This window comes from Oncorhynchus keta, chromosome 19 (assembly GCF_023373465.1).
Source record: "Oncorhynchus keta strain PuntledgeMale-10-30-2019 chromosome 19, Oket_V2, whole genome shotgun sequence".
NCBI classification, from domain to species: domain Eukaryota; kingdom Metazoa; phylum Chordata; class Actinopteri; order Salmoniformes; family Salmonidae; genus Oncorhynchus; species Oncorhynchus keta.
The window spans coordinates 66,935,318-66,961,955 of NC_068439.1; the positions used below are offsets into that span (position 1 = coordinate 66,935,318).

At 44.9% G+C, this 26,638-nt stretch overlaps 1 protein-coding gene across 2 annotated transcripts in view; it reads right to left on the reverse strand.

The window, feature by feature from the left end:
• The window catches only part of LOC118397878 (DNA polymerase zeta catalytic subunit-like), a 110,973-nt gene extending 88,747 nt beyond the window's left edge, over positions 1-22,226 (reverse strand). For both annotated transcript variants that reach the window (XM_052471113.1, XM_052471112.1), the window contains exon 1: positions 21,386-22,226. In XM_052471113.1, the coding sequence (XP_052327073.1) occupies positions 21,386-21,524 (139 nt within the window). In that variant the 5' untranslated portion in view covers positions 21,525-22,226. The remainder of the gene's footprint in view (positions 1-21,385) is intronic.
• Positions 22,227-26,638: the final 4,412 nt, after the last annotated feature.

Sequence of the window (26,638 nt, forward strand, 5' to 3'; positions counted from 1 at the left end):
TCCAGGTCTTCTGATGGAAGAACAGCAAAGGTAAGGGAATATTTATGTGGTAAATTTGGGTTTCTGTGGACTCCAAGATAGAGGAGCCATAATGCTACTTTTTGAGCGCCGACTCATAGTATAGCCTAGTGAACGAAACCTGTAACGTTAAAAATAAATGTAACACAGCGATTGCATTCAGAAGAAGTATATCTTCCTATATATAGAACATGCATATTTAGTCAAAGTTTATGATGTGTATTCCTTGTTCGCTGACGTTATCTGCCGGAGCTATCGTCATTTCTCAGGACATTTGAGTAGCATTTTTTGAACGATGCATCATTGTAAACAGAGATTTATGGATATATATAGCATATTATTGAAAAAAACAAATGTACTGTGTAACATGTTATATTACTGTCATCTGATGAAGATTTCAAAAGGTTAGTGAAATTATTTTTCTTTTAATCCTGCGTTTGTTGATTGCATATTTTTTTTCAACTTGACTATGCAAATTAGCTGTGTCTTCGGTGGTGGTTTGACATAAATATGTGCTATGTTTTCGCCGTAAAACATTTTAAAAATCTGACTTGCTGGGTAGATAAACAAGGTGTTTATCTTTCATTTGAGCCATTGGACTTGTTAATGTGTGGAGGTTAAATATTCTTAGGAATATTTTTGCGTTCCATGTGCCACCTTCCAGCTGAACGTGGGGGGGTTCCCAAATGGGAACCCTAACCCCCTTCTGGTTAATATGGTCGAATCCGGAAACTTAGGCTTGTATTTCTGCGTGTTATTATGTTATAATTAAGTCTGTGATTTGATAGAGCAGTCTGACTGAGCGATGGTAGGCACCAGCAGGCTCGTAAGCATTCATTCAAACAGCACTTTCGTGGGTTTTGCCAGCAGCTCTTCGTAATGCTTCAAGCATTGCGTTGTTTATGACTTCAAGCCTATCAACTCCCGAGATTAGGCTGGTGTAACAGATGTGAAATGGCTAGCTAGTTAGCGGGGTGCGCACTAATAGCGTTTCAAACGTCACTCGCTCTGAGCCTTCTAGTAGTTGTTCCCCTTGCTCTGCATGGGTAACGCTGCTTCGATGGTGGCTGTTGTCGTTGTGTTGCTGGTTCGAGCCCAGGGAGGAGCGAGGAGAGGGACGGAAGCTATACTGTTACACTGGCAATACTAAAGTGCCTATAAGAACATCCAATAGTCAAAGGTTAATGAAATACAAATGGTATTTAGAGGGAAATAGTCCTATAATAACTACAACCTAAAACTTCTTATTTTAAAAATCAGCCGATTAATCGCTAAAAATCATAATCGGTCGACCTCTAGACTGAACAGAACCACAGTCCTTCTAGGACAAAGAGACTGAACCAGGCTATTGTTTCAGTGGTTTGGCCGTGCCGCCTTCTCTTTTTGTCTGTTATTGTGACAGCAGAGCAGACAGAGACAGCAGAGCAGACAGAGACAGCAGAGCAGACAGAGTCAGCAGAGCAGACAGAGTCAGCAGAGCAGACAGAGTCAGCAGAGCAGACAGAGACAGCAGAGCAGACAGAGACAGCAGAGCAGACAGAGACAGCAGAGCAGACAGAGACAGCAGAGCAGACAGAGACAGCAGAGCAGACAGAGACAGCAGAGCAGACAGAGACAGCAGAGCAGACAGAGACAGCAGAGCAGACAGAGACAACAGAGCAAGGGGAGCTGCCAAAGGGTGTGGTAGGGTGCTATTCATTAGCCTCCCTCTGCCACCAGTCTTCCCCATACCCCCTACTCCATCACACACACACACACACACACACACACACTGCAATTTGGCCATAGCGATAATACACCCACATCCCTTCAATCCCCCATCCTTCAAAGTGCATATGCAAGTGGGTTATTTTCTGTTGCTAGAACACATAACAAAGGCACGAGAGGAGGCCTGTTTCTTTATGGGCACCAGAGGAGAGCTCTCTCTCATTCCATATTCCCTTTGGCAGAGTAGTACAGTGCTGCAGCTGCCTGGTCTGCTCTCTCCCCTGTTCTGTTTTCCACTGTTGGCCACGTCTCCAGATCTGACTCAAGACGAACACAGAAACATCTCCAGTCCTGTCTGAAATTACAGTGGTAGAAGCAGCATGTCCAGGAAAGGCTGTTCACTCACTAACCACTCTGTTCTGTAACTCGTTCCTTCCTGAACAACTCCTCTACTGTGGATTAACCAGGCTTATTTCACCGCTGACTGTATCCACATCTGATCCTGAACACAAGTGTCTTCAGCCGTGTGTCTCCAGGCCTCCAATATAAAGTAGCATGAAAGGCTGATCGCAAGGAAATGCTTTCATTCCCTTCCACCCCCAGTGAGTCACAGGTTCCATTGTGTCATAGCTAGGAGCCGTAGGCCTTCCTGGCTGAGGTAAATATGCTGGTGGAGATCGTGGTGGTCCCAGGGCAAATCCTGGAGCAGACAACAGAGTCTACCCAGTGACTTTGTGGTCTTAGCTGGGCGTCCCCTCCCCTTCTCCACAGCCAAGGCCTGTCCTGGCAGAACGCCTGACTCTTGAGCACAGACTGGAGCAAACAAACCAGAATCTGAAACGTGAAATCACCAGGGTTCTCCCTAAAGAATGTAAAATGGTCGCTGCGCCACCTTGTAAAATGTTTATTTTTCATACTCGGTGACTTTGTTCTACACTGCAGGAAATGTCAGTTACAGGTGGTCAACCCCCCCCCATATAACTCCCAGTCATTCCTACGTACAGTACTCCCAGTCATTCCTACGTACAGTACTCCCAGACATTCCTACGTACAGTACTCCCAGACATTCCTATGTACAGTACTCCCAGACATTCCTATGTACAGTACTCCCAGACATTCCTATGTACAGTACTCCCAGACATTCCTATGTACAGTACTCCCAGACATTCCTATGTACAGTACTCCCAGACATTCCTATGTACAGTACTCCCAGACATTCCTACGTACAGTACTCCCAGACATTCCTACGTACAGTACTCCCAGACATTCCTACGTACAGTACTCCCAGACATTCCTACGTACAGTACTCCCAGACATTCCTACGTACAGTACTCCCAGACATTCCTATGTACAGTACTCCCAGACATTCCTATGTACAGTACTCCCAGACATTCCTATGTACAGTACTCCCAGACATTCCTATGTACAGTACTCCCAGTCATTCCTATGTACAGTACTCCCAGTCATTCCTATGTACAGTACTCCCAGACAGTCCTTACAATACAGTCCTGAGGTAAACAGACAACACCCTAAAACTCTATACTCTGCAAGGGGCTTCCTAAGACTAACCCAGATAGCCATAACCTACAGTCTTGACTGAAGCATAACCCAGATAGCCCTAACCTACAGTCCTGACTGAAGCATAACCCAGACAGCCCTAACCTACAGTCCTGACTGAAGCATAACCCAGACAGCCCTAACCTACAGTCCTGACTGAAGCATAACCCAGACAGCCCTAACCTACAGTCCTGACTGAAGCATAACCCAGACAGCCCTAACCTACAGTCCTGACTGAAGCATAACCCAGACAGCCATAACCTACAGTCCTGACTGAAGCATAACCCAGACAGCCCTAACCTACAGTCCTGTCTAAAGCATAAGCCAGACAGCCCTAACCTACAGTCCTGACTGAAGCATAACCCAGACAGCCCTAACCTACAGTCCTGACTGAAGCATAACCCAGACAGCCCTAACCTACAGTCCTGTCTAAAGCATAAGCCAGACAGCCCTAACCTACAGTCCTGACTGAAGCATAACCCAGACAGCCCTAACCTACAGTCCTGACTGAAGCATAACCCAGACAGCCCTAACCTACAGTCCTGACTGAAGCATAACCCAGACAGCCCTAACCTACAGTCCTGACTGAAGCATAACCCAGACAGCCCTAACCTACAGTCCTGACTGAAGCATAACCCAGACAGCCCTAACCTACAGTCCTGACTGAAGCATAACCCAGACAGCCCTAACCTACAGTCCTGACTGAAGCATAACCCAGACAGCCCTAACCTACAGTCCTGTCTAAAGCATAAGCCAGACCCAGACAGCCCTTACTGAAGCATAAAACACCTAAAAAAAAATGATTGTCAAGCTCCAGACTGGACCAAGCGGTCTCCTGCTGGGTTCACTAAAGAAATCCCTGGCACTTCAGTGTGGTGCGGAACAAACAGACCAGATTGTCCTGCAAACGAGTGCCAGATATTTGAGCAGGCAGGAGACACAGATGGTCTGGCAGCCACATAACCTCACATCAACCCACAGCACAAAGAAATAGCAGAATACAAAAGCATCGTTGTTGTTTTTTTGTATGTTTTTTCTTTGTCTTTCTGAATGACGACTAAGCACTACGTCACATGAACACATCCTTCTCCAGGGCTCATGGGGATAGGCCTATGTTGTGGGAATCCATCCCAGCTGAAGGTGTAATGTGGGCGGCTGGGCGGGCAGGCAGCAGTGGCCCACCTCTGTGCACATCCATCTCCGGTGTGGGATATGAGTGGCAATGACAGGCCCCAGTTCATTCATCCAGCGACTGTGTGGCGGCACTAACGATTCCGGGACAGCTGATTAACGGCACGGGTGGTCTCCATTCCCTCTGGAGTGTCACAGCAGGGGCACACACACACACACACGACCCCCCCGGGGGGACAGAATAAGGACGAGTAGGAAGGGAATACTATGCCTGGGAAGAAGCAAGGTCCTAGGTCTATAGGCTGGAACACTGTATTACTGTAGCAACAGGCCTGTATGGCTGCTTATTTATCCAGGGTCAGCGCTGCACAGCTTCAGTGTCTAGGTGTGTGTGCATGTGTGTGTGTGTGTGTGTGTGTGTGTGTGTGTGTGTGTGTGAGAGAGGAGAATGTTTGAGTACCGTGTGTGCGCGTGTGTGTATCTGCCAGACCTGCATGATTAGTGCGACGGCAGCCTGTCGATCGATGCGCTGCCAGTTCCAGCTGTGCTCACACCAACAGGCACACAAACATGCTCCATCAATCAAAGTCTGCATGTCCAACCACCTCAACAAGCAACAGTGAGACTAGGCTCTGGTTTCAATGAGACTCTTATGTTATAAAGAAACTACATCACTGTCTATGTCACTACTTTATCCGCTTGACTATAACACTAACTAGTAGCTAGCGAGATGGAGCTCACAGAGGTTCTTTTTAATGAGTGCGTTTCACAAGCGGCAAGTTTGCATCAACTGCCTCCACTAAAACCACTGCAACGGTTTTGTCTGTAAACTTGAATCGCAACGTTCTGGCATGTCCGCCTCGTGATTTGTTGGGAGAGTTGTCTGAAGAGGACCCACCCCAAATAGCATTTTATCGAAGTTGCCAAAAGAGTTCAAATCAAAATCAAATCAAATTTTTATTTATATAACCCTTCGTACATTAGCTGATATCTCAAAGTGCTGTACAGAAACCCAGCCTAAAACCCCAAACAGCAAGCAATGCAGGTGTAGAAGCACGGTAGTTGCCATCATTGAAACCAGATCCTAGTCACTGTTTAGGGTTGAGTTTTCCAGACTAACGTTCCATGGAGAGTGTAGCAATGTGGCAGAGCAAGCAGTAGCTGTGCGATGGTTCGATGGGTAGAGGAAAAGACACAGACAATGACAGAGGGGATCCAGTCCAGCCCACTTACCACTGCAGTGGGTGACCCTCACAGTGACACACATGCCAGTCCACAGAACCCCAGTCCTCGTAGGACCAAAAGACTGAGCAGAACCCCCGTCCTCCTAGGACGAACAGACTGAACAGAACCCCAGTCCTCCTAGGACCAACAGACTGAACTAGAGGTCGACCGATTAAAATCGGAATGGCCGATTAATTAGGGCCGCTTTCACGTTTTCATAACAATCGGATATCGGTATTTTTGGGCGCCGATTTTTTATTTTATTTTTTTACACCTTTATTTAACTAGGCAAGTCAGTTCTTAAAGAGGCTGTGATTTTTTTCAGCTTTTTGTTAAAAATAGCGCAAAATTTCAACGTCCTGCTACTCAAGCCAGGAATATATATGCATATGATTATTATGTGTGGATAGAAAACACTCTGAAGTTTCTAAAACTGGTTAAATCATGTCTGTGACTAACAGAACGTGTGTAGCAGGCAAAACCAAGGAAAACTTAACAAAAAACACAAAAGAAATATCCCTCCGCCAGTTTCTGTACTGTCTGTGGCAAGGCAAAATAGATAGGGCCCAGTTTACAGTTCCTACAGCTTCCACAGGATGTCGCCAGTCTTGGCAATTGGGTTGAAGTTAATCCTTGGTGAAATGAGAAATAGGCACTTCCTGTCATCGAGTACACCGGGGGATGTTTTGAAAGAGAATATGGACCATGATTTCAAGACATGCTGCTATTGAATAAAGATCGCCCCATGATCAATTTGATCTGATTATTAACGTTTACTAATACCTAAAGTTGGATTACAAAAGTAGTTTGAAGTGTTTTGTCAAAGTTTATAGGCAACTTTTTTAATTTAAAAAAATAACGTTGCGTTTTGGAAAGCAGTTTTTTCCTGGATCAGACGGGCTTCATAAATGGACATTTTGGGTATACATGGACGGATTTATTACCCAATTGTGATGTTTATGGGACATATAGGAGTGCCAACAAAGAAGCTCGTCAAAGGTAATGAATGTTTTATATTTTATTTCTGCGTTTTGTGTAGCGCCGGCTACGCTAACTCTTTTGTTTACGTCCCCTGTAGGTATTTTGGGGTGTTGCATGCTATCAGATAATAGCTTCTCATGCCTTCGCCGAAAAGCATTTTAAAAATCTGACATGTTGGCTAGATTCACAACGAGTGTAGCTTTAATTGAGTACCCTGCATGTGCGTTTTAATGAGAGTTTGAGTTGTATCGAGTACTATTAGTTGTCACTCTGAAATTCCCGCTGATGTTGATCCCTGTACAGGGACAGCAGCCATAAAAGAACACATTCTTATTTTCAATGACGGCCTAGGAACCGTGGGTTAACTGCCTCGTTCAGGGGCAGAAAGACAGATTTTCACCTTGTCAGCTCGGGGGATTTCATCTTGCAACCTTACAGTTAACTAGTCTAACGCAATAACGACCTGCCTCTCTCTCATGGCACTCCACAAGGAGACTGCCTGTTACGCGAATGCAGTAAGCCACGGTAAGTTGCTAGCTAGCATTAAACTTATCTTATAAAAAACAATCAATCATAATCACTAGTTAACTACACATGGTTGATGATATTACTAGATTTTATCTAGCATGTCCTGTGTTGCATATATGACTGAGCATACAAGTATCTAAGTATCTGACTGAGCGGTGGAAGGCAGAAGCAGGCGCGTAAACATTCATTCGAACAGCACTTTCGTGCATTTTGCCAACAGCTCTTTGTTGTGCGTCAGGCATTGGGCTGTTTATGACTTCAAACCTATCAACTCCCGAGATGAGGCTGGTGTGACCGAAGTGAAATGGCTGGCTAGTTAGAGCGCGCTAAAAGCGTTTCAAACTTCACTTGCTCTGAGCCTTGGGGTGGTTGTTTCCCTTGCTCTGCATGGGTAACACTTCGATGTGGTGGCTGTTGTGTTGCTGGTTCGAGCCCAGGGAGGAGCGAGGAGAGGGACGGAAGCTATACTGTTACACTGGCAATACTAAAGTGCCTATAAGAACATCCAATAGTCAAAGGTTAATGAAATACAAATGGTATTTAGAGGGAAATAGTCCTATAATAACTACAACCTAAAACTTCTTATTTTAAAAATCGGCCGATTAATCGCTAAAAATCATAATCGGTCGACCTCTAGACTGAACAGAACCACAGTCCTTCTAGGACAAAGAGACTGAACCAGGCTATTGTTTCAATGGTTTGGCCGTGCCGCCTTCTCTTTTTGTCTGTTATTGTGTGGTCAAGTCCTCTCACCTACAGTATGTTTATATGTGGCCCAAGCACTAATACCACAGTGGCCCTTAGAGCCCTCCTCCCTGCCTCTTGTTACAGTAGGAGGAAGTATAATTAGCAGGGTGAAGCTGAAGAACCCGACCGACCAGGGCTGCATTCTTCCCACATCGTCCAGACACAAAGCCACGTCTGTTTGACCAGAGACCCGAGCAGTCCAATTAACAATGAGGATCATCAGAAAGCAGCACAGCCGAGCAGGAGGCCTGGACACAATCCACTGGAGACATGACGGCAACTAGAGGAAGTCTCTACATAGCAGGGGAGGAGGACAGGAGGAGGTATGGTGGGTGGAGAAAGGGAGAAAAGGCAGGAGTTGGAGGAAGAGGAGAAAAGGCAGGTCGTGGTGGAAGGGGGAAGGAGGACGCCAAGCAGGAGGTAGAGGAGTTGGTGAAGACAGAGGAAGAATGGGGTTTAACTCAATAAGAGCATAATGGAAGCAGGGCCCCTAAGCACAGAGCTCTACCACATCACTGAATGGTCACACACCCCACACAGACCTGGGACCTCTTAGGACCTTGAATTGTAAACCCTTAATCCAGTGAAGTGCATTATGCTACTATGTCAACACTGAGCCAGACATAAATGGACCTGTCCAGTCAGGTCCCAGGCACTAATTTCGCTCCGAGACTTCACTAATGTCTTCACTAATGTTTGCCACTGTGTTGGAGCTCAGGTATGTGATTGGCTCAGGGTGATGAGGGAAGGGTATCAGGGTGAGAGGGGAATGAACTTGACAGGGTCAGAGAGGGCAGAGGCCAGGGAGGGCAGCTTCTGTCCCACACACATCACTGAACAAGTCACATTTTGACTGGGGTCATGTCCCCCCTAAACAGGACACAGCAATGAACACAGTGTGACATGACACCTGCAGGGACACAGAAAAAAAGGGATGAGAGAAAGGAGGAGAGTGCTCTGGGTAAAAGTGAGAGAAAAATTGTGAAAGAAATATGAATTGAGAGAAATTGGATCTGAAGGAAGTGTAGGTAGAGGAGAACAAAGGAACAGAAGAGAGTGAGTGTGGGGAGAGGGAGAGCAAAGAGTGGAAAAGTGGGTGAGAGAGAGCCACAAGACTATGACCAGCGGGTGGGGAATCCTCAGTGTCTGCTGTTCCCAGTCTGACAGCACCGTGTAGACTAGCATTGGAAACACACAGACACACACAGTGGAGGTACAATCATGCAGTATGCATGGCCACGACACTGTACTGCAGGTGAAAAGGGACACAGTATACTGCAAGAAAAGCCAGCGGACAGGGACACAGGAGGCTGCACAGAATCAACTTCCTTTCACAGTAGTACACTACGCTTCTGCACAAACAGGCAGTCAAATATTCCGATCCAGTCAATTACGGACAGAGTCACAGTGTTTGGATTGGAGATGTAAATATTCATTTACTCAGAAACTGCCAAGCAGTCTTGACTGGAGTGACTGTGAAACGCTAAATAAATGACAAATGGATAAGCTTGTTTGACAACAGTCCACAGAACAAAAGGGAGATGGATGATTCTGCATCTTAATTGGAACTGAAATATGAAATATATACACTGCTCAAAAAAATAAAGGGAACACATACACACAATGTAACTCCAGGTCAATCACACTTCTGTGAAATCAAACTGTCCACTTAGGAAGCAACACTGATTGACAATAAATTTCACATGCTGTTGTGCAAATGGAATAGACAACAGGTGGAAATTATAGGCAATTAGCAAGACACCCCCAATAAAAGGAGTGGTTCTGCAGGTGGTGACCAAAGACCACTTTTCAGTTCCTATGCTTCCTGGCTGATGTTTTGGTCACTTTTGAATGCTGGCAGTGTTTTCACTCTAGTGGTAGCATGAGACGGAGTCTACAACCCACACAAGTGGCTCAGGTAGTGCAGCTCATCCAGGATGGGACATCAATGCGAGCTGTGGCAAGAAGGTTTGCTGTGTCTGTCAGTGTAGTGTCCAAAGCATGGAGGCACTACATCAGGAGACGTGGAGGAGGCCATAGGAGGGCAACAATCCAGCAGCAGGACCGCTACCTCCGCCTTTGTGCAAGGAGGAGCACTGCCAGAGCCCTGAAAAACGACCTCCAGCAGGCCACAAATGTGCATGTGTCTGCTCAAACGGTCAGAAACAGACTCCATGAGGGTGGTATGAGGGCCCGACATCCACAGGTGGGGGTTGTGCTTACAGCCCAACACCGTGCAGGACTATTGGAATTTGCCAGAGAACACAAAGATTGGCAAATTCGCCACTGGCGCCCTGTGCTCTTCAAAGATGAAAGCCGTGGAGAATGTTCTGCTGCCTGCAACATCCTCCAGCATGACCGGTTTGGCGGTGGGTCAGTCATGGTGTGGGGTGGCATTTCTTTGGGGGGGCCGCACAGCCCTCCATGTGCTCACCAGAGGTAGCCTGACTGCCATTAGGTACAGAGATGAGATCCTCAGACCCCTTGTGAGACCTCATGTGGCTGGAGTGTGTCAGCAGTTCCTGCAAGAGGAAGGCATTGATGCTATGGACTGGCAAGCCCGTTCCCCAGACCTGAATCCAATTGAGCACATCTGGGAAATCATGTCTCGCTCCATCCACCAACGCCACGTTGCACCACAGACTGTCCAGGAGTTGGCGGATGCTTTAGTCCAGGTCTGGGAGGTGATCCCTCAGGAGACCATCTGCCACCTCATCAGGAGCATGCCCAGGCATTGTAGGGAGGTCATACAGGCACGTGGAGGCCACACACACTACTGAGCCTCATTTTGACTTGTTTTAAGGACATTACATCAAAGTTGGATCAGCCTGTAGTGTGGTTTTCCACTTTCATTTTGAGTGTGACTCCAAATCCAGACCTCCATGGGTTGATAAATTTGATTTCCATTGATAATTTGTGTGATTTTGTTGTCAGCACATTCAACTATGTAAAGAAAAATTATTTAATAAGAATATCATTAATTCAGATCTAGAATGTGTTATTTTAGTGTTCCCTTTATTTTTTTGAGCAGTGTATTATAAATGTATTACCATGTCATATTAAATGGTAGACTCAGCGATATGACGTAGATGTGCAAACAGCATAGTGGGTCAATTTCCTCAACAACTAAGAGCATTAAACCACGAGGCTAAACTTCTCCACTGTTTAGGACCCGTTGCTGTAACAAAGTGAAGCGAACCCATGCACATGTGCAGATACTGTGTGACAGTGAAGTCTTGCATCTCGCTCATCACAATATCTGTGGTGCTGCTCGTGGCAACATCATTTTGCGGAGTCCACCTTTACATTGAAAGAGACGGAATAAAATCACGCTGTTGTGTCTCCAGCGAAAAGTGCTAGCTAGACCAAGTGTGATTTAGACAAAGAGCATATTTTCATCAGATCATTAGGCATAGGCCTTCTCCCCAAACAGATGTAGTGGCCGTAATTCATCCCCACGCAAAGTTCGATGTGGAATTGTTCTTTCATTTAGAAAATTCCAAAGAAAAGGCTAAATAAACTAAGTTAAACATCTGCATATCAAAAAGACAGATTTTGGTTTGTAACCCTGAAAGATTGTCTTTCAACTCACCAAATTGAGCCCCGTTTCAAATGATCACTCTTCGACAACAGTTTGAGCTGTTCTGTGAAGGGAGTATTATACAGCGTTGTATGAGATCTTCAGTTTCTTGGCAATTTCTCACATGGAATTGCCTTCATTTCTCAGAACAAGAATAGATTGATGAGTTTCTGAAGAAAGTTTGTTTCTGGACATTTTGAGCCTGTAATCGAATTCACAAATGCTGATGCTTCAGATACTAAACTGGTCTAAAGGCCAGTTTTATTGCTTCTTTAACAGTTTTCAGCTGTGCTAACAATTTCAAACGGGTTTTCTAATGATCAGTTCGCTAATCCAAGTTGATCATTTTAAAGGCTAACACAACGTGCCATTGGAACACAGGAGTGATGGTTGCTGATAATGGGCCTCTGTAGAGATTCCACTAAAAATAAAATAGAGATATATATTTTTTTTAAATCAGCCGATTCCAGCTACAATAGTAATTTACAACATTAACAATCCCTACACTGATCAATTTGATGTTATTTTAAATGGACAAAAGCTTATCTTTCAAAAACAAGGACATTTCTAAGTGACCCCAAACTTTTGAACGGTAGTGTACATGTATGTGGGGCATTATGATTTGTTATCTGTAATGGTTATGATAAATGAGGCATTGTTGTGCACTGCTGGCATTGTCCTATATATAAATGTGCACATATTTTTTCCAGCCTTGTTCAAAAAAATATTGCCCCCCCCTCCCATTCGAGTACTCAGAAGAAAATGATGCGAGTACTCAAACAGTCGACAGCAGCCATGGAAATCCAATCGGAGGACTCTGGATGGAGCCGGGAAGGCAGAACCTAAGAGTTCTGGTTTCCACAACCTCAGTTGTTTAATACTCCAGGAAAGCAGTGTGTCCAAACGGTCTGATCAAGACAAAAGGAGATGTTCCATTAACAGGTCTGATCAAGACAAAAGGAGATGTTCCCTTAACAGGTCTGATCAAGACAAAAGGAGATGTTCCCTTAACAGGTCTGATCAAGACAAAAGGAGATGTTCCCTTAACAGGTCTGATCAAGACAAAAGGAGATGTTCCCTTAACAGGTCTGATCAAGACAAAAGGAGATGTTCCCTTAACAGGTCTGATCAAGACAAAAGGAGATGTTCCCTTAACAGGTCTGATCAAGACAAAAGGAGATGTTCCCTTAACAGGTCTGATCAAGACAAAAGGAGATGTTCCCTTAACAGGTCTGATCAAGACAAAAGGAGATGTTCCCTTAACAGGTCTGATCAAGACAAAAGGAGATGTTCCCTTAACAGGTCTGATCAAGACAAAAGGAGATGTTCCCTTAACAGGTCTGATCAAGACAAAAGGAGATGTTCCCTTAACAGGTCTGATCAAGACAAAAGGAGATGTTCCCTTAACAGGTCTGATCAAGACAAAAGGAGATGTTCCATTAACAGGTCTGATCAAGACAAAAGGAGATGTTCCCTTAACAGGTCTGCCCGTCGAAATGTGATATTCATGGCATGTCTCCCTCCCAGCCATACATCACACGGCTTAGGGGAGGCACGATTGGTGCATTAGACGAGTGAGAGACATGTTCAGTCTCCCCCTCTCAAAACACACGCAGAGCAAAGACAAGCCAAATTGCAGATGAAATATTGCTGTGAGGGAAAATAAAATAGCTAACACAACAAAGGGGAAATGGGGAACAGCTTAAGACATTTCCCTTCAAGAAAAAACCCCCAGATGCTTCCAAAATGGGACAGGCAGCAGAAGACTAGTATGTTCTGGTCGACCCCAGAGTTTGTGTTTTAAGTAGGACCCCTCACTGTTCTCCTCCAGCACTGTCACAACAGAAGAGAAAGCAGCAAGCTTGGATGCATTTAAAAAACAAGCTGGGCTATTTTTAGAGCCAGCTAGAATTCCCCCTCTTTGAATAAGTCTGCATTCATACACACTGTGCACAGTGGAACTGTGGAATAAATGCATCAAAACATTCCGTTTGGTCTTCAGAAGCAGACAGACGCAGGTTCTTACAAGGGGGAGTGTAGAACGGAGTGTTCAAAACCCAGGGCTTTCCGGTCATAGTTAGAGCTTAAAAACAGAACTGTAGGCCTACTCTTCTTTCCCCAGAAGTCAAATTCTCACTGTTTTACTTTTAAGGGGGAATGCAGTTGTCAAATTTTGATGACCTTTGCAAAGGAAGGAAGCGAAGTGGCCTCCCTTGCAAACAGAAACTCTTGGCCAAAACCCTCCCTTCTGCTAATTTCACCCATGTTTATCATGCTCTAAAAGGAAGTTATGCATTTTTACAATATAGCCAATTTTGACTTTGTTGTTGTGGAATCTAGTGTAAACAGTTAATGAGCCACACGACTTGAAAATCACCTCAGTTTATTAAGCACCGCCTTCGCCCAATCCTGATTCGCCCAAAAAAATCAATGACTAAAACCCAAACCAGGGCTGCGTTCAGTACGTTTTTACGTTCTGGAACGTTCCAATTGAACGGAAAAGGTGCTGTACTGAACGGCCAGTTGAAAAACGGGGCGGGGTTGAGTTGTGAGTTGGGGAACGCTGTCAGCATGGCTACTGCTCTTTAAATACGTCACTCATTGCTTCAAGCCACACCCACCAAACATACCTCAAAGTCTGTTCAAGAACGTACAATAACATTTTGGGGAAACGTGTTGTTAAGTACAAACTGTTCTGCAATGAAGCAAACATTCAAGCTAACTGAACACACCTCTCGAACTGCTCGTAATCACATAACTCTACATGAGCCTTGACAGATTCTTGCAGTTTCATCTGTCCATGAGAGATGACCCATTAACAGATACCTGCTTTATTAACATCCAGATGTTAAGAAATTATGTGCCTGACAGGTTCAAAACATTCCTTTGTTCCCAGTTCTGGCTCTCTCTGACAAATTCCTTCATTCTTTTAAATAAGTTGTAAAAACAGTGAGATGGCCATAGGAACAGAAAGCTAGAAAGTCCTAACACAGCCTGAATTGGCAGGGCCTCTCACACCAGTTATCTACTGTAGGGACAAAGAGCCAGGAGGAGAGGGCAAAAGGTTGGAACCCTCAGCAGCAACCCAAATCTATGTGCCAACACTAGGCTCCCTGGGCCAGAGTGGGACCACACAGGTGATGCCTGTTCTTTTAGGGACTCCCTCCATTCGAAGAACATAAATCCACTTAGGCTACCATGCCAACACAACCGTTGGCAGGCGGGCAGCACCTCCACTACTGAGCACTCCACATCAAACGAGAAGAACACAGGCGTTCTTTCATACAGTACATCAAAAAGGAAGCATTTCCTGGCCGGTCACTGGCGACCAACGCGAGTCCAGTCCAGCTTCACTCAAGAACTAGCCTAATTGCATGACCTCACTGGCAGGCAGCAGTGACAGGACTCTGCTATAGGCCTGGCTGACAACAGCCCACTGATATCCCCACATGCCCTGGTACTTCCTTTAAATGTGGTTGGGGCAGGCGTTTAAAAGTCCCATGGCAGCTATATACCATGTGCTGGATTACTGATAGTAGAGATGGAGGCTTGGCTGTCTGTTTCCTCCATAGAATTAGATTGAATTATAGATAATTCTATTTCTATGGTTACTTCCCCTCAGACTGCAAGTATAGCCCGTATGTCAGTCAGTCTGTTACCTCAAACTCCCCTCGGCCTGGAGGTCTGTCTGGGCCCAGTCAGTCAGTGTGATTTGCAGTCAGCAGACGTATTGACCATCAGCAAGCAGTAAAGCCGGCTGGCCACCTTCACCCTGTCTGTGTGTTATTAACACAGCAGCTCTCCTATTGATTAGACCCTGCCAAATCAAACGGTGCCGGAAAGAGCTGCTAACTCAGACAATTGGCCATCCAGTGGTGGTCTCTCAGAAGGTGGGCGACTAACACAGATGAGAGCTGACCGGGTGAATCATCAAGGCATGGTGTGGCTGCTGCTTTGAACTGAACGGATAAACCTAGCAAGGCCATTAGGACTGATACTCAAAGTAAATGTAATAGATGTTCCATCTCCAGATATTTTGGTAATGGATTTTGTGAAGCGGATGCCCATCGTGCAAGTGTGTTGCACCAGCCTAGTGCCAGTACCAGCCGAGTGCCAGTACCAGCCTAGTGCCAGTACCAAGCCTAGTGCCAGTCTAGTACCAGTACCAGCCTAGTGCCAGTACCAAGCCTAGTGCCAGTACCAAGCCTAGTACCAGTACCAAGCCTAGTACCAGTACCAAGCCTAGTACCAGTACCAAGCCTAGTGCCAGTACCAGCCTAGTGCCAGTACCAGCCGAGTGCCAGTACCAGCCGAGTGCCAGTACCAGCCGAGTGCCAGTACCAGCCGAGTGCCAGTACCAGCCTAGTGCCAGCCTAGTGCCAGTGCCAGCCTAGTGCCAGTACCAGCCGAGTGCCAGTACCAGCCGAGTGCCAGTACCAGCCGAGTGCCAGTACCAAGCCTAGTGCCAGTACCAAGCCTAGTACCAGTACCAAGCCTAGTACCAGTACCAAGCCTAGTGCCAGTACCAGCCTAGTACCAGTACCAGACTAGTACCAGTACCAAGCCTAGTACCAAGCCTAGTGCCAGCCTAGTACCAAGCCTAGTGCCAGTACCAAGCCTAGTGCCAGTACCAAGCCTCGTGCCAGTCTAGTACCAGTACCAGCCTAGTGCCAGTACCAAGCCTAGTACCAGTACCAAGCCTAGTACCAGTCTAGTACCAGTACCAAGCCTAGTACCAAGCCTAGTGCCAGTACCAAGCCTAGTGCCAGTACCAAGCCTAGTGCCAGTACCAAGCCTAGTGCCAGTACAAGAGAGAAGAGGTGGCTTGTCTATACACCCCAAATGGCATCCTATTCTCTATATAGGGTCCCTGGTCAAAAGTAGTGCACTATAAAAGGGAATACGGTGCCATTTGGGACACAGATCCCCAGCCATGGGGGCCAGAGATCATAGGGACAGGTAGATCCTGGCCTCCCTCTGGTGGAGTGACCTTGACATGGCCAATGCAACACAAATCAACTAGACAGCAAATAACAGTCCTGCACACACACACACCTGTCTGCAGCAAAGTCATAAGGTTTAGCCCAACCCAGCCCACGTTGAGGCGAGCAGCCCAGAGAGCAGACCAGGCTGACTGTCACATTCCATTCCCCCGTGCTAATGAATCTGCCATCCATCACACAGTTATACGACCTGCAATTCTGCTGCTTTTATTGTTAGCTGCTAAAGAAAATACAAATGTGGCCAGCACACCAAGGTTCCATCTCACTCTTCTTCTTTTACCAGATTCACAACATTCAGCCTGGAACCATGCGAAATACTTCACCTGGCTGTGTTATGACTGTAATTCCCCCTGTAATCCGTTGGTCAACTGACTGTAAAGGTTAAATATGAGATATGGGCTACGCAGTGAGGCTGTGATAGGTCTCAGTGGGGAGAAGAGACATCTGAGGAAAAGTCTGAAGGGCTTGGTGGGTACAGCACTACAGTAAAAAGACCAGGGTGTCACCTAACTCAACCTGGGCGACAGAAAATGATGGACGGGACAATGACTAGTGCTGCAGCAGCACATTCCTACCCTCGGAGGCGGGTGAGGCGACGCATTCAAATAGCCACTGTAGAACCGGAGGGAGCTATTAAAGCCATCAATCACCCAGGCCCCGGTGCTGCAGCAAGGGCATCTGTGTACTGTACAGAGAAACCTCAGGAGAGACAAAGAGAGGGGAGGAGGAGCCAGTGACAGCGCCAGAGAGGGCTCAGAAAAACCTCCCATAAGACAAGACAAAGACACACCTCACACAGTTCAGCCGCAGGCCAGACTAAAGGTAGGCCTAAGAGTTCAGCCGCAGGTTTGAGGCTAAAGAGTGAGCACGTAGCCTATAACTCCGCTATGGGTTAACCTATAAAAAAAAGCCACATAGCCTTGGCTACAGTACAGACCAAATGTATAACAGTTCAGCCGCAGGCCAGACTAAAAGGTACTACATTCAGCTTCATGTTGCAGGCTATATGTCTAATTCCTGTCTAACTCAGCTATGAGTTAAAGGCTACAGTATAGGCTGCAAGCTGACTGTGACATAGACCTACCTCTCCAGTAACCAGGCTAGAAGCAACAGCAGTAGGTCATCATCACCACCCAGAGAAAGGGGTGGGGCCCATTCAGCTTTAATATAAAAGTAATCCTCCGTCCGGTATTAAGGCATTCGCCTGACAAAAACAACCTCCCAGATTTACATTTGATTGATCCTTGTTGCAAGGATGAGGGATATTTGTTCGCTAAGCTCTCAATGCAGCAGACAGTCCATCACTGTGCCCGCTGAACCCTTTGAACCCGGATCTAGCACTCGTGGAATTCCTGGGTTGATGTGAGGCCCCTATGACAGAGACACAGCATGGAGACGCTTCTTCATGCCCACATAAAGAAACACAACCAGGTGCCATTAATGTCTCCTATAGATCAAAGGGCCACTGATTGGACCATCTTGACGTACTATGGAGGGAAGGCCCAAGGAGAAGGCATGGATGACAAACAAAGGAACGACAGGCCTTTATTAATGGTTAATGAAACCTGGACATGCGTGTGTGTCTTCACTGGGCTGGGGCCACACTTTAAAGATCCAGAGCCTCAGTTTCTTAACATCACACGCCTCAGGATTATCAGGGGCCAGGGTTCATGCTGCTCTCTGGCTCTGCTGCTCTCTGGCAGCTTTTTTTGTCATCAAAATGAGATGAAGGGAATGGATTCAAGTGAGGGTAAAGGGACTAAGCCCACAAAAGACAACCATTAGCCTACAAAACATGAGAAATAAGTAGCTAGTCGTATCATCGTCAAAGTGGTCTAATAAGAATCATAAACCTACTGGGCTACAGCTTCAGAATGCTAAATAATCCAATAAACAGAATAGGGAGGTAAATCATTCAGGAGACAATGACTTTCTGACTAATGAACTGCCAAGTCTTCGAATCCCCCATTATCCTCTTAATGGATCCGGGATGAATTCCTTTAGACAGCATTAGACTTTCCCCCATGAGAGGAAAGGGGGAGGAACGAAGGTTGGAGAGAGGTCCTCTGTTTTATCCCAGTCTGCGGTTCGCTGCTTGACCTCTCATTCAGGTGAATTTTTCATGCAGGTCTCCCCAGCACACACCCCAATGTGTGCATGCACATATTCAGCAGAGAAAAACAAAAACAGAGTGGCTGCCTGGCTTCCTGCCTCTCCCAGGCAGTGAGGAATGCCTGCTGAATCTAGTCTTTCTAAACATCAAGCAGGATCAATGCTGTCAGAGCTCAAAGACTGCAACTCCCAGCAGTGTGGGAGACACTCAGTATTTCCCATGCATGGATACTTCAATCAAGTCTGCCACTGCTGCTCATTCACAATCAAGCTGACTGCTGCTGGCCTATTACATATGCAATGAATTACTGATTACCACTGCACATTGTGCACAACCACTATCATTTGGCCTGAATAAGCAAAGATGGTGTGCATTGGGAAAAACAACTGAAACCATGAAAGAACAACATCTGTCTCTCTCGCATTCCATCATAGAGATATTGGTCCCTCGTGGATGTAGACAGGCAGCTAGACCGATAGAGGAGCACACCACACCACACCACACCACACCACACCACTAGAACACCACACCACTAGAACACCACACCACTAGAACACCACAGCTGTAACAGGCTGCCTCAGGGGCTGGCCAATGAAGTGTAACCAGGTTAGGTGAGGTGTCCAGTGACAGAGGGAAGACTGGTGTCTCCCTCCCGGCTTCCGTGGGTCAGGAGAGGACACACTGAGCTGATTAGCCAATTCTTCCTTTTTAGTCCAGCAACTCCCACAGAATGAGAATGGGTGTAGGTAGAAGTGTTAAAAGAGACTGCCAACTTATTATAGTTCAAGCCTGACTCATCATGTATACAAGGGACTAAAGAATTGATTCTCTTCATGGGTGTCAGTGTGACCCATTTCCTAGATTTTTCAGCAGACATTCGAAATGGAAAAATAAAAAGTTGTGCTTTAAATCAATGTATTCCAGATGGTGATGCAATTTCACACAGAAAATACAGAGCCAACACAAAGACTTAGACTTGCCACACAAGCAGCATCAACAGAGTGAAGCTGCTGGAGTTACTGTAAAACAATGCACTCTGCCAAAACTACAACCATACATCCAGAAACAAATGCCTTGTATTGTTATTAACACCCATAGCCTCACACCTGGAGGTAACAATGACTCAAGAACATTGCAGACGAATACAAAGCTACAAGATGGTGTGTGAAATGAGGGCTGTCTGTGCTTGCCTCCGTGTGACCTCATGTTGACTAATAGTCTGGAGGGTCAAAAACAACATTCAACAGATTATGAAACACTCAACATAAATCACTGACAAGGGAATCAGAGGCAACAGCAGTCTACATGGCATTGGTGAACAAAAACCACTGCAACTTGTTACACTATAAAGCTGTGAGGAAACTGGTCAGTGACGGGGACTGGGACATTGTCTGAGAGATGATAAGTGTGTGATAAGCGGTTAGAGCTGCCGCCTTCACAATGCAGATGTGACCACATGCAAAGGTCTGGGGCAAGCTGACCACATTAGATTGACACCCTGATCCACAATCCCATTTATTCTCTCAGATGCCAGTCCTACATCAAAGCCTGTTGTGAATATCCACACAGTCTACAGTAAATACAAAAAGAAGGACCAAAAACAGAGTAGGTTATGCTGCTGTGCAGTGAATGAAGGGAATTATGACTGAAAATATTTCCTTGTGTGGTCTGCGATTACGATACACAACCAATACTAGAAAACAAAGCAGGTGGCATGCTCGTCCTCCATAGTCGGCTTGAAATCAACCACAGTAAGTGCTGCAGCCAGTGGATTTGTCTAGAATAGGGATGGGCATGCCGCCCAGGGCCTCCTTTTTGTAGGGCTGCAGGTCAATTTCCAAAGACAGTTTCTTTCTTTTGTCAGTCACTGACAGTCAATTAATTAGCCCATGTCAGCTAACATTCTTTAGATTGGTAAATTCGTCTAGCAGCCCGCTACCTAAACATGAAGCAACCATGGTCGAATTACTGTATTAAGGCATTCACCTGACAAAAACAACCTCCCAGATTGACATTTGATTGATCCCTGTTGCATCCATTGATTTTCTTAGTCACCCTCACTCAGATATCATGTATAAATTCCACCCCATGGAAAATGTGTAGATTTGCAGCAAGCTCTTTGTTAAAACCACTATTTTCTCTAGAAGGAATGCAGCTTGTCAAAATAGACTTTTCGTAGCAGGTTTAGACTTTTCGTCGCAGGTTTAGAATTTATGCAGCAGGTTAAGATAATTAGTTTGAGGTTAGGAAAAGGTTTAGCTAAAATACAACAACAAAAAAAATCTACTTTTGGCGTCAACTTGCCAAAAGCTGTATCCCATCTAGACAAGACTACTGCAGCCAGTTAAATCAGTCACACCTCCATTGTGACAACTTTGTCATGCTGTGATTCCAACGTTGCTGTGGCACCACTCCACAGGTTGTTGGGAACAGAAAATAGACAATAAAATATATTATGCAGTATATTATGCAAACGGTATAGTAAAGTGGGTTATGTGCCGAATGCTGATGTAGAGGTCTGTCCACCGCCCTGTGGAGCTCGAGATAGAAAACAAAGCAACCATGTATCGCGCGCATGCTGCAAACAGCTGCGGGTGGTGCATGGTTTATTACGATGTGTCACTTCACTAAACATCTTTCATGTGGCAGCGTCCGTCTCCTTATTACAACTAATTTCATGTTTGAATAGGGTTGGTTTTGTGATGTTGCAAATGTGTGTTACATCCGTGCAACGCGTGGCGGTACTGTACCATGCTACAAATGACCAGTCATTGATTAAAAACCATATGAACATACCTATTGGAGTTGCCCCGAAAATCCGAACCACTGGTACTTTCTTCACGTCACTTTCTCTGAATTGGTTATAAATGACGTCCAAGTCTTTGAGAGGACTTGTAAGGTAGTAGTCAGCGGTGACGATACGGACGGCAAACATGACTGCTGTGCTAGATCCAATGAACTATGCGGAGCGCGCATGGGGCACGCACTGTGGCATCATCTAGGACCAGGAGGGGAATAAACTGGTTTGCACAGTGTAACAACCGACGAATGATCCACACAATCCTTTTTAGCTACACATAGCAATAAACCAAATAGTTTTTTATCGAGGCGGAGCGCGGAGTTGCCCCATTTTCCAGCTAGCTTGCAAGCTAAGAACTATGGTGAGTAATAGGAGTTGCAGCTTTTGAGACCACGCTGTAGTTCATGTAGGTGCCCCGTGAATCAGTTACTATTGACATAGTTACTACACTCGTCTCAGAATTTAGAATGCTGAAACTAGTAGCCGCTATCCATGAGACGTGCCATAGCTATCTAACAAACTAGCTCGCCAGCTAAACATAAACCACTTTGTTCCCACACGCGGAGTCCAGGTGCTACGGCATATCCATTCTGAAAAACTGGGAATCGTTGAGTTATACTCTCCTGCTGAGCCAGATGTTAGTGCAAGTATTTAGCTTTGCTTGCAAATACAATTCTATGTGGCAGTTAGTGGCTTCCAATGTGGCACAGCGGACAAGGTTTACTCTCCTCTGTAATATGATCACAACACTCTTCACTAAACCCAAGCAACGCCAGTCCTCCCCTAGTGTTTGCATCTACTGATAGCTACTGCCGCATTTCCAACAACACCGGCCAGTCAGAGGAGTCAAGATCCAGTCCCAAATTGTGTTCGTAGAACCACCGCGTTTTCCATTGGTCCATTTACAAGCGAGCATGTGAAAGTGAGCTTTTTAATTGGTTGAAACATCTTTGGGCGGGACATGGGTATGACAGGCCAAATCCTTTTATTCCTAAAAAAATATTATATTAAAGCGTCAACTTTTTGGGGGACATTTTGTGAATATTGACTGTTAACACGCTGAAATAATTATACTGCTCCACTGATCTAAAAGATAAACTAAACATAGAAATTGCGCATTTTAATGATACACGATTACAAATTGTACTTGATATGGCCTGATTTCGACTGTAACCACTTTCGCAATTAAACATTTACAGAAAATAACTTGCACGTATTGAACAAACAAAAAAACACCACCCGCAGGCTCAAGTTGCCGAATCCAGAAGGATGTTTGCGTTCTGCCAGACTGGCTAGAACATAGAGATAGATTGAGGATATTTGTATCTGTACCATTATAGCATCCATGACAGCCTAGGCATCGCCATTTAGGCAATCTCCATTTTAAAGTAGTACATTTTCTTCTTCACGATTGGATGATCGCTCCTGTTGACCCAATTGGACATGACTCCTACAGGGTCATCAAACATCTCCAATCCAAAGTTAAATCTAGAATTGGCTTCCTATTTCGCAACAAAGCATCCTTCACTCATGCTGCCAAACATACCCTTGTAAAACTGACCATCCTACCAATCCTCGACTTTGGTGATGTCATTTACAAAATAGCCTCCAATACCCTACTCAACAAATTGGATGCAGTCTATCACAGTGCAATCCGTTTTGTCACCAAAGCCCCATATACTACCCACCATTGCGACCTGTACGCTCTCGTTGGCTGGCTCTCGCTTCATACTCATCGCCAAACCCACTGGCTCCATGTCATCTACAAGACCCTGCTAGGTAAAGTCCCCCCTTATCTCAGCTCGCTGGTCACCATAGCATCTCCCACCTGTAGCACACGCTCCAGCAGGTATATCTCTCTAGTCACCCCCAAAACCAATTCTTTCTTTGGCCGCCTCTCCTTCCAGTTCTCTGCTGCCAATGACTGGAACGAGCTACAAAAATCTCTGAAACTGGAAAAACTTATCTCCCTCACTAGCTTTAAGCACCAACTGTCAGAGCATCTTACAGATTACTGCACCTGTACATAGCCCACCTATAATTTAGCCCAAACAACTACCTCTTTCCCAACTGTATTTAATTTATTTATTTATTTTGCTCCTTTGCACCCCATTATTTTTATTTCTACTTTGCACATTCTTCCATTGCAAAACTACCATTCCAGTGTTTTACTTGCTATATTGTATTTACTTTGCCACCATGGCCTTTTTTGCCTTTACCTCCCTTCTCACCTAATTTGCTCACATTGTATATAGACTTGTTTATACTGTATTATTGACTGTATGTTTGTTTTACTCCATGTGTAACTCTGTGTCGTTGTATCTGTCGAACTGCTTTGCTTTATCTTGGCCAGGTCGCAATTGTAAATGAGAACTTGTTCTCAACTTGCCTACCTGGTTAAATAAAGGTGAAATAAAAATAAAAAAATAAACAAATCAGGAGGGATCAGTCAATGAAGTCCCACCCATTTGACTACATTAAAATGGTGGAAGCCCTCAATGGTTTGGCCCATACTAATACCAGGCCCCAAGTGTCGGGTCTGGAGGGTGAAGTCACAAGCTCTGCTGATTGGCTACTGCGTAGCAACCATAGCGATGCCAAAAGCCCTGGTCTGCCCTAGAAAGCCTAGGTAAATTACAATCGCCAGAACGGCCAAACACAATTTGTTTATTATGATCAAGTTTGATCCCCACAGTGAATTATTTTCAAGTTTGCTACAAATCGAGGTTATTTAATTAAATAGTGATCCATTCTGAGTACTGCATTTGTCGTCAAACAGGACCACGTGCTGACACAGAACAATCACAAGCCGGCAGGCTACGAGGAGGCTCGCGCCCTCAGTGGTGTAAAGTACTTAAGAAAAAATACTTGAAAGTACTAAGTCGTTTTTTGGGGTATCTGTACTTTACTTTACAATTTATATTTTTGACAACTTTTACTTTTACTTCACCTCATTCCTAAAGAAAATTATGTACTTTTTACTCCATACATTTTCCCTGACACTCAAAAGTACTCGTTACATTTAGAATGCTTAGCAGGACAGGAAAATTGCCTAATTCACTCACTTATCAAGAGATCATCCCTGGTCATCCCTACTGACTCTGATCTGGCAGACTCACTAAACACAGGCTTTGTTTGTCAATGATGTCTGAGGTTTGGAGCATGCTCCTGGCTATCCGCAAAAAAAAGAAAAGAAAATGATGCCGCCTGGTTTGCTTTATATAAGGAATTAGAAATGATTTATACTTTTACTTTTAAAAACAATCTTTTAGACTTTTACTCAATTAGTATTTTACTGGGTGAATTTCACTTTCTATTAAGCTATCTTTACTTTTACTCAACTATTACAATTGGGTACTTTTTCCACCAGTGTGCGCCCTCATGCACACCGTTTGCATGTGCACCTTAGCGGTTGTGCTATCTAGATGAGAGCATGGAGTCGACAGGGCTGTCAAGTGGAGCTGGAGGGTCTGGCCAATATATATGGGGATGTCGGTATTGACACCGACGTCATCTAGGGATGACTCTTGCTGCTTTCACGTGCTAGTCCAAATTAGGAAACTCAGACATGTTCAATTTGCTAACTGGTTGTAGTTATGTGTTCAACAAATCAGCAAGTTGGACATTTTTGAATTTCCTAGTTCCGACTAGCATGTATACACGCCATTACTCAGGCAGGATGAAAACAACTATATCGACCAAGATCCTTTGTTATAGTTACGGCCACTTTCACTATGATCCTTAGCGATTCTTTGGTGCAATTCAGCCCCATTCAGCAATATGGCGTGCTTCAAATTAAAATACCTCTGGCTTCATGCGCCATCCAGAGTTTTCCATAGGAATATATGGATGACGTCAGCGCTATCTACTGGTTTTAATGTCTATGGCTAAGGTGGCCTTTTGGCCACTAGAGGCATCTATCATTCTCTATGGGCGAGACCTTTTTGCAAGACTGGATTACTGTAAAGTTTGCCTTGCTGTAATTGGCTCTCACACACTTCCAGTGGTGTACTTTGAGCACTTCTAGAAGTTCCTTGCTACAGTACATGACATATTTTGATAAATGTGTCAAATTTCGTCCTACATCCAAATTTATGCAATTGTGTTACTGACCTCCTAAATTATGTACTTACCATAAGTCCATATGGAAGACTACAAACAGATCATAACATGGTTCTACACTCCTCAAGACCTTTCAGTCAGTCCACACAATATAGTGGCACACAACACTATTTGCCACGACTGCTTAAAGAATAAGGCCTTTTTATAATTACAGTCATATTTTTGGTACTTTCTTTCTACTTTCCTGTCAGATTTTTTAAACTTCACATTGGTTAAAGGGCAATGCCACCATTTTTCAACCTCATATTCATTCTCTCCAGCACCAAACCAGTGTCTACATATTTGAAAACAGCGTGTTTCTATGATCCGTGGTTAAAAAGATGAGAAGAAAGGTCTCTGTGACATCCCAGGGTAGGATTAAAAGCGAGAACACTGTGGTTTTCAAAACCTGTAATGAGTTTCTATCCAAGGGAGGGTATTTTCTTGCTCCGCATGTTACCCTGAATCTCATAGTGTATGAAAATCATTGTTTTTACAAATGTTTTCACTTTTGATGATGTCAGTAGGTAGAATTATTTCAACTTCAGATTTTTTTCTTCAAATGTAGAAATGTGCCGATTTCACATATGTTGACACTGGCGTTGTGCTGGAGATAATGAACATTTGTTCGAAAAGTGGTGGAGTTGCCCTTTAATATAATTCCATCTACATTTCCATAATAAACTGAAAGGCCCATAAACCCCGGCTCACACTGGGGACACAGTCACACTCAATGGCTCCCTGATGATGAAGAATATTTCATTAACATTTCATCTGGATGGAGTGGGAGCATCTGTCACACTGAATGTGCTCTGACCTTGAGTGGGCTTCAGCCCTTTCTCTGGAAACCAATCAGTGCAGGTGAAAACGAGGTGAGTCCGTTTAATAGCAGTCTTCTGCTGAAAGGTATGTCTATGCATCACAATCTGGGATAGCCCAGAACGCACTACACTAGAGATGTTCAGGTAAGTATTCCCATACACCAGTTCACACACAGCTCTGTAGGAATGAAAGCAATAGTTTTCTGCAGGGACTTTTCTCCTTGTTGATGGTTGGAGAATTTCGTCTTGTTTTCTGGAGGCACAGACCAGTTTGCCCATGTTAATCAAGCAGTCACCTCACTGACCTAGTTTACATGCACACTAATA